This window comes from Octopus sinensis, linkage group LG2 (genome assembly GCF_006345805.1).
Source record: "Octopus sinensis linkage group LG2, ASM634580v1, whole genome shotgun sequence".
Classification (NCBI taxonomy): Eukaryota; Metazoa; Mollusca; class Cephalopoda; order Octopoda; family Octopodidae; genus Octopus; species Octopus sinensis.
In genome coordinates, this window is record NC_042998.1 from 8,519,081 (window position 1) to 8,528,557 (window position 9,477).

Here is a 9,477-nt window from a genome sequence, read left to right on the forward strand (position 1 = left end):
ATGAACTATTCTTTCGAACAACAACAACAAAAAACACAAATGGAAACCAAAACAAACAACATAAAAAACTACCTTTCACCAGTTGTTCACTGTTTTTCTATATGTGTGTGCACTATTTGTGTAGCGGTAGAATTATTTACGGACAGAGTCAAGACTATTGAAAAGGTTGCAAGACGCAACGAAAATTTTAGGAAAATAAAAATAATAAAAAAGGGGAAATTTTACCGGTGAGTGTGTTACATTATAAGGCACAAAAAGAAAATGACTCTCCCCAGACACAACAGTATATATATATATATATAATATATATGTGTGTGTGTGTGTGTGTGTGTGTGTGTGTATGTATGTGTGAATATATATTTATATACATATATATACATGTATATATATATTAGAGCTATACTCCCTAATATTATTATATATATACATAGATATATCACCGTGATCACCGTGACCGACCAGGCTATCAGATGTTGCTACACATCGCTGGTCACAATGCGCTTCGCATTGTTTTAGCCTTCAAATGACGCCACCCCGCCGGCTAAGCGAGCAGGCCAACAGAAGAAAGAGTGAGAGAAAGTTGTGGCGAAAGAGTACGGCAGGGATCGCCACCAAACCCTGCCGGAGCCGCGTGGAGCTCTAGGTGTTTTCGCTCAATAAACACTCACAACGTCCGGTCTGGGATGGAAACCGCGATCCTACGACCGCGAGTCCGCTGCCCTTACCACTGGGCCATTGCGCCTCCACACACACATATATATATATATATATATATATATATATATATATTATATATATATATATATATATATATATATAATATATATATATATATATATATATATATATATATATTATATATATATATATATATATATATATATATATTGAAGTAGAGAAATGAATTATCTTATTACGGATTATTCAAATGATAACCGACACCTGGGTAGCAAAAATCACAACAGAAAAAGCACGGTTGAGGTTACGACCATGGGGCCTAAACTCCGTGTCTTAGTGCGGAAATTTGAAGTTTTATATATTTAGTGTAGGAAGAAATGGAGCTGAACGAATATTTAACAAAATTCCTTTTTATTATTTTCTACATATGTTTCAAAGGCTGCAAAGTCCCTAATTCGGATTGAATAAGGAGTCCATTTTGCAGCCTTCTCTTCAGGAAAATGCAGGAACTTAATTCTCCAACAAAATGCACAGCAAGCTTTTCGACAAACGCTCACGAGGAGCCCATGGAATAAATGGCACAAACTGTCTATCAATATGCGTTGGCGCCAGGCTGGGTGAAAGCCGACGAGAAAGTCCGTTGAGATAATTCAAGGTCAAAATCTGGTTAACAGAAGGGGAGTACAGGAAAATCAAAGAGTGTGAATGTATTTTGTATGACTGGTGTTAATATTTGAATTGTTTTAAGAATGAGTGCTAGAGTGTTTGAGTGTGAGAAATTGCTTTCATGTATGTGTGTGTGCGTCTATGTATGTGTGGCAGTGTGTTTAGAAGGCAGCAAGGGAGAGATATATAGCTGGTATTAATGGTCAAGCAACAGAAAAAGACTGTGTCCGTGTGTTCGTCTGTAACCAGTTGATAGAGAGAGGGGGTGTCAACAATGTTCATGGCAGGGTACAGTGCTGCTGACAGGAATGTCAGCAGTTCTAGACAACTAGCAGTTCTTACACTAACAGGGGAGTGATATCCCCTTACAAATTTAATTCAATTTTTTTTCATTTTCTTAGGAAATCAAGGGGTTAACTATATTAGACTTCATTGGTATGAGAGAAATGTATGCCGTTTCCAGTGTGGGCATCTGAAAGAATTTTGCACAATCGAGTTAACAAGGTGCCCTCGGGCGAACAGAATATGAAAGAGTTCCGAGTTACAAAGAGCACAGATTTTTTTGCCCTTATCAAACGGTAAAGACACCGATAAAATTGACCATTCCAGTCTAAAAGTTGAATTCGCGTTCTTCAAACGCCAGACTAATTTACTTAGTCCCGTAGCGTGTTGCTTTTCCTTATCACGAAACGTGGAAAAATGATTCGATATTCTAACAGCCAATTTCGATGATGAAGCTCCGATATAAATGTAGACATCTGAACCAGTATAAACTCTGCACTGGTAAATGGCGTTTCTAATCTTGGAGTTACTAGATAAGAACCTTATTCTATTGGGATTGGTTTCCGATATTAATACAGCGTTCTTATTACTATGATGATTGTAAGAACTACCGCTGGATTCGATATTATTCACCCCATTATCATTACTATTTAAGGCAATATCACCTGCATATTCCCTGCTACTGTGAATGCTGTGATTGCTAATGTCCGTAATACTACTGTTGTTAAAACCGCTGCTAATATTATTGTTGGGACTCCCTACATTAATGACTAGATCAGTGCTCTTATCCTTATTACCATTACTTACGTTAATGACGAGATCATTGCTCTTATCCTTATTACTATTACTAACTTCAATGTTGGTATGGAGGTTGCTAATATCTGTGCCAGTTCTATTATTATTATTATTATTATTACTGCGTGTTATGTTGGAATTAGACGGAGAAGAGTCTCCGCTCATGGGTGAGAGGGTCTTATTTAGCAGCTTATTGTTATGGGAGGAAATTATCTGTGAAAGATTTTTAGTATTGGAGAAGGCTACCCTAACTTTGTGTGAATTTACAGTGGAGTAATATCTCGAATTTCTGGGAAAATTTCTGGCAATTGCTTGGCGAAACTGCAACGGTAGGTTAGATCTTATTTGTTTACCAAAGGGAATTACAAACCAAATATAGTTCTTCTTGTTCTTGTACTGGCTCGGGGAGTCAACTCTAACATTAAGGTGGGTATCTCTGGGTTGAATAATGGGTTTTGGCCTACGATGGCCTCCCCTGGACCGCAAATTATTTATGTTATCTATATTTATGCTAGTTGTACTTATATCGACATTCCTCAGGCTACCATCACTACTTATATTATTTATGTTATTGTAACTTGACTTATCCTGATGATAGAATGCTGGTTTCGGACATCTATATATGCTACCTTCTCCCTATAACCGGCTTTTGACAGGGCGGCATTATAAAATTCCGCTTTCTGCCTAAAAATGTCGACGTTGGCAGAATAAATTAGTTAATCTTTGAGAAATATTTTTAACCAAATTGTCTGTTATAGTTTTTGCGTGGTTAGAGAAAACACTGACATACTTTAAGTTAGTGGAAGGTTTGTGGTAGGGGCAGTACGAATCGCTATGCAGGTTTAGTGTGACATCTAAGAAATTTGCCTTAGTAAGTTCGTTATCAAAAACTATGCTCATGCCCATCCTATTAAAGAACCTAGCTAATCTACTTTTAGTTTTCTGTATCATTCTATTCGGGGTGTTCTGTAGGTAAAACATATATATATACTCTTATAATCCATTAAGTAAACAAACGATGGAATTAGTATAACTCTTTATTTTGTACGACTATCGCTTCGACCCATCCTCCGACTGTCCTTTATGGATGGGATGCTCATTTGTGCAAAATATTACATATATGTGTGTGTGTGCGCGTGTAATATACGCAACCTACGTACACAGGTATTTAAACACGAATACGTAGCACAGTCAATTTAATTGTGTCAATTGTTACAGTAATAGTATTGTTTTATAGATACAACTCTTTATAATCCCCCCCCACCAAAAAAAAAAATAAATAAACATTATAGTAATGAATGGGAAGTGAAAGAGACTGCGAATGCACAGCAATTGCTCTTCAATGCCGAATAGAACAAGACCATTTTCGTTACTGAAAGATTTCAGGCCTAACATTTTTAGTAAATGTAAGTCGCTGATCGGTTTTTCCACTTTTACTGGCTACTCGACATTCTGGCACTTACTTACCATCACTTTACATTCGTTACTGAAAGCCGAAATAAAGTATCTTAGATATAAGAAGCAAAATAGACTATTTCTTTATTTTTCTTCTATTTTAACCCCCTCACCATATCTAAAGAAAAAGACTATCATAGGCGTAGGAGTGGCTGTGTGGTAAGTAGCTTGCTAACCAACCACATGGTTCCGGGTTCAGTCCCACTGCGTGGCATCTTGGGCAAGTGTCTTCTGCTATAGCCCCGGGCCGACCAATGCCTTGTGAGTGGATTTGGTAGACGGAAACTGAAAGAAGCCTGTCGTATATATATATATATATGTATGTGTGTGTATGTGTTTGTGTGTCTGTGCTTGTCCCCCTAACATTGCTTGACAACCGATGCTGGCTGGTATATTTACGTCCCCGTCACTTAGCGGTTCGGCAAAAGAGACCGATAGAATAAGTACTGGGCTTACAAAGAATAAGTCCCGGGGTCGATTTGCTCGACTAAAGGCGGTGCTCCAGCATGGCCGCAGTCAAATGACTGAAACAAGTAAAAGAAAAGAAAAAGAATACACAGCTAAATTCAAATTAAGTGTCATAAATTATTTAGGGAAACATAGAAATGGAGCTGCCGAAAGACATTTTGGTCCTCCACCAACAGAAAAAAAAATGATTTGTTGATACCTCGATCTCGAAGAAAAATTGGAAATGATTTGATTTATATATGAGAGAACAATCTATTATATTGCCACCGTGGCTGTGTGGTAGGTAGCTTGCTTTCCAACCCATTGTTTCGGGGGTTCAGTCTCACTGCGTGGCATCTTCGGTAAGTGTCTTCTACTATAGCCTCGGGTCAACCAGACTCGTGAGTGTATTTGACAGGTGGAAACTGAAAGAAACCTGTTCTATATATATAAATGCGCACTTTTAAAGCCTAGCCAGGCTCATGGGCCCGATTTCCCGGTTTCTATGGCATGTGTTCCCCAGCTTGACGGGACACCAGTCCATCACAGCGTTACTCATTTTTGCCAGCTGAGTGAACTGGAGCAACGTGAAATGAATTGTTTTGCTCAAGAACACAACGCGTCGACCGGTCCAGGAATCGAAACCAAAATCTTACGATCATGATGCTGACACCCTAACCACTAAGCCACACGCCTCCACACACACACACACACACACACACACACACACATATATATATATATGTGTGTGTGTGTGTGTGTGTGTGTGTGTGTGTGTGTATGATTGTGTATGTGTCACTACCGCTTGACAACCGGTGTTGGTATGTTGACGTCCTCATAAGTTAGCGGTTTGAAAAAAGCGTAAGTGCTGGGGTCGATTCATTCGACTAAAAACTCTTCAAGGCGGTGCCCCGGCATGGCTGCATTTTAATGACGGAAGCAAGTAAAAGAGAAAAATACTCAACAAGAACTTATTTTACCGATTCCAGAATAAATCTCAGCGGAAAAGACTTGTAATTAAATGTATATGTCACAGCATTTCGTCCAACGTTTTAAAGATGATGGTAATCCGAAAGCCTATTTTATAAAATTATTTCTATTATATATCATTTAGAAAAATTCACAGCCTTCTTAAACCGTTTTCTTATCAATCCACGCAACGTCTTAAAAGAATTTATTTATAATAGCAACATTTGTCACTGTCAGTCTGAATAAAATTATAGTTATTTATCAAGCTGGAATTCATTTTGCAGAAAGGAAAATGACAATAGCCGTTTTTTTTCCGTGTCTTAAAAACAGGGTTTTTTTGTTTGTTTCTTGTTTTTTCGCATAGTTCAAGATAATTGTATATGACATGTTTAATATTCTTTACACTAACGATGAATTTAGCTTTTGATAATTAAAAAGAAATTTTATGTCAGGAATATCGAGATATACTGAACATTATGATTCACAAAGGCAAAGTAGACGTTTAGACGTTGTTTTACCAAAAATACTCGCGTAGAAATAACTCCCTAAAGATCTGGGTCTCCCTTCTAGTGGCTGACAAAAGAAAAAATAAGGTTTGTGTTGCTATTTTGAATGTCGGTGACGTTAAAAGAAAAAAGTGAGCAAAGTTATTTTTTCTTTTCTTTCCTTTCATGTCATCGACATTATAAAACTGCTACAAATATTTCATGCTACGCCCACAAAAATGAAAATAAAAAATAACACATCTCATACACAGAAAACAAAAACTCATATATTTTAATTGCAACGCAAAATATTTATAGTAACGCCGAAAAAAAAGAAGGCACTACCATTTTAACATCGAATTTAAATGCAGTTAGTGGGAATCTTATCAACAGCAACAACAGTATACACGTATATATAACGGTAAGTGTAAATACGAAGAACGGAATGCTATCCTTCGGAAAAATTGTTTCAGTCATTGAAAAGAAACCTTCATATTGAACATTTCGCTGAAATAGCGAAAGTCTGAAGTCATATTTTATACAAGGCAAGCGCCTGCATACCACAATTTACCATACATGCTGGGAAGAGGAGGAAAGTAAGCCAACTGTGTTTTAGTTGCCAAGATAAAATGAGCTTTTCTTGTTCCATCCAAGCAACAGACGGAAGTTCTGGCAGATATTTTATGTGAAATCTTCATTGGTAGAGGGATGGCATATGACACCGCATATGTTTTAAAGATGACATGTGTCATCTTTAAAAGAGAGGATGGAGAAAAAGCGTAATTCCATAACTTGTTTGTCACACTTCCCAATAAACTGGTTCCACAATACATGGGAACAAAAAGTACAAGAATCACTGTCTGGGACATTGATAACGACGTTGACCTCTACTTAGTAATCTCCTTTGTGGCATATATTATAGACATACAAGCCCCTTATGACCTCGCAAAACACAAAACAATTTGAGAACCGCGTCCTGTACAGAGTGTCGTAAAGCCAAAATGCAAGGTAAACGATCCAGACGACACACATTGGGAGCAAAACTTAGTTAAATGCTTTCTGCCCAGAAAGCCTAAAAGAAGAAAAGCAACAACTACAAGAAGAAACCATGGAAGTTATTGATTTTTAGTCAATATCAGACACTGTTGCTGAATTGACAAATAGATTGCTCCGTTCCCGTTGCCAATTACAAATCATAGGACTCGAAACACTCACTCCGAATGCAATCGGCCAAGACATAGATTGTAATATATGGCATCAACAACTAGGATTAAATAGCTAGAAAGCAATCCTTCACAGCAGTACCACCTCAATGAGATAAGAGGATACCGTTCATACGAAAGTAGAAGCGTTTCTTTCAAAGCAACCAAGTGTTGTTGCCGTTTTCTTAGACTATTTTCCACACGTCTGCACTCCAGGACTAAGCGTAGACCGAAACAGGGTACCTGGTATCGAGAGTATCATCAGGCGCTCACAGCTCTCTGATAGATGGATAATGATGTTTGTAGAAGCTCTACTATTGCGTTCTATGGGGATAGGACTTGACGGTGGGCAAGAGCGATAGCGTCCGTGGAGAAACTCTGAGTTTTGACGAAAATCATTTGGTAGGCCTATTCCAGAAGACTTTCGACTTTCCAGAAATCCACGGCCTGGTAGTGCTACAGGTTGAATCATTGTCATTGTAGGATAAACTCTACAACTATGGTGTGCACTTCGCTGAGCCTACCCGAGAAGCGCAAAAAGTGACAAAACCCTACTGCACTCCCTCGTACAGTGCCCTAACATTGCTGACTTGTGCAGTTACGTCGAACTGCTGCTATCGAAAGGAGGACACATCTGGCTGTCAGCCAACTCCATCGTGAAGATGGCTCCGCTGCCTTCCTTTGGTCGAGAAAGACAAGATGTTGTCCTCTACCTGGTGATTATGGTGAAAGAGATTTTGTAGTGGGCAACACAGAAAGCATTGAAGAGACAATTTCCTCTTTAGCTAGGCCCTACTCAGCATTTTCAAGTTCAATTTAAAAACGTACGCGGAAGTGAGTGAGGTACTGCTCCCCCAAACCCAGTAAATGTAATTTTTTGACAGATGGGTGAATGCAGAATCATTATTATATTTTTTTAAGGTGGTGAGCTGACAGAATAGTTTGCATGCTGCACACACACATATATATATATATATATATATATATATATATATATATATATATATATATATATATATATATATATATATATATATATATATATATATGTATTAAAAAATATATATATAAAAATACAAATGGGACAAGAACGCAAACATACAATAGACGACACAAAAACGGACGGGTCATTCAAAGCCTCTAATCTTCAGTCAAGAACCGGATCATCCTCGCAATTTCGGCTGATCGATAGATAAATGTATGTATATATGATATACATTCATATGTGTATACATATACGCGTAATATAAATTTAAATTGCATGACACTATCAAAAGAGAAAAACGATGAGAATTTCTGTTATAGAACGAGTATCCTTCCAAAGGTTTCCAAACATGAGAAATTTGTCCACACAGACTCTCTTGTCTTGTTTCACACACACACAAAGACACACATGCACACACACATATGTGTGTACATATGTATACATGTATACAAATATAAACACATTCACATATATACTTACCTATCTACATGGCTATCTACCTATCTATCTACCTCCATACATACACACATATATGCATGAATGCTTACATACATATATACACACATACGTGCATGCATGCATACTTACAGACATACACGCATACAAGCATGGTGCATACATACATACATACGTATGTACATACATACGTACATAAATATAGATATAACCCAGCGTAACTGGATATTTTTTATTTCTGTAATAATAAATAATAAGTATATTTTCACAAGGACCTCATTGTAATTTTATGGAAAAAAAAATACCATAAGTGATTCTTTGAAGACAAAGCTACTAAAACTTCACACAGAGAGGCACTCATAAATTTAATATGTTTGTTTCTGTTAATAACTGCAAGAATATAAAACATGACTATCCCAGCTATATAAGGTTACGTAACTTAACAGAGAGGAAAATGTATTCATTAGTATGGTTATCGGTTTTACTAATGGCGGAGGGCCTGGAAAGGCTATTTGTATAACTCATTCCTCTCACCGAACTTAACGATGGAAAAAAAAAAAGCAAAAAGCTGTGTGTGTATACATATATATATTTAGAGAGAGAGAGGGGGAGTCAGAAAGAGAGAGACAGACAGACAGAGGCGAGAGAGAGAGGAGGAGAGAGAAAGAAGGAGAGAGAGGGAGGAGAACGAGAGGAAGGAGGAGAGAGAGAGGAAGAGAGAGAGGAGCAGGAGGAAGTGAGAGGAGCAGGAGGAGGAGGGGAGAGAGGAGGAGAGAGTGGAGGAGGAGGGGAGAGAGGAGGAGGAGGGGAGGAGGAGGAGAGAGTGAAGGAGGATGAGGAGAGAGAGAGGAGATGGAGAGAGGAGGTGGAGAGAAGAGGATAGAGACGAGGAGAGAGACGAGGAGGAGGAGAGAGACGTGGAGTAGGAGAGAAGGAGAGGAGGAAGAGGGAGAGGAGGGAAGAGAGGAGGTGGAGAGAGGAAGTGGAGAGAAGAGGAGAGAGACGAGGAGAGATAGAGGAGGAGGAGAGAAGGAGAGGAGGAGAGAGAGAGGAGGAG

The 9,477-nt window shown here is 38.2% G+C and overlaps 1 protein-coding gene across 1 annotated transcript; it reads right to left on the minus strand.

Moving 5' to 3' along the window:
• Positions 1-1,270: 1,270 nt before the first annotated feature.
• On the minus strand, positions 1,271-2,586 carry LOC115208762 (probable serine/threonine-protein kinase dyrk1). The gene is made up of 2 exons (XM_029777080.1): positions 1,998-2,586; positions 1,271-1,341 (listed from the first exon to the last, which is right to left on the minus strand). The coding sequence occupies exons 1-2, from the start codon at positions 2,584-2,586 to the stop codon at positions 1,271-1,273; spliced, it is 660 nt and encodes a 219-aa protein (XP_029632940.1).
• Positions 2,587-9,477: the final 6,891 nt, after the last annotated feature.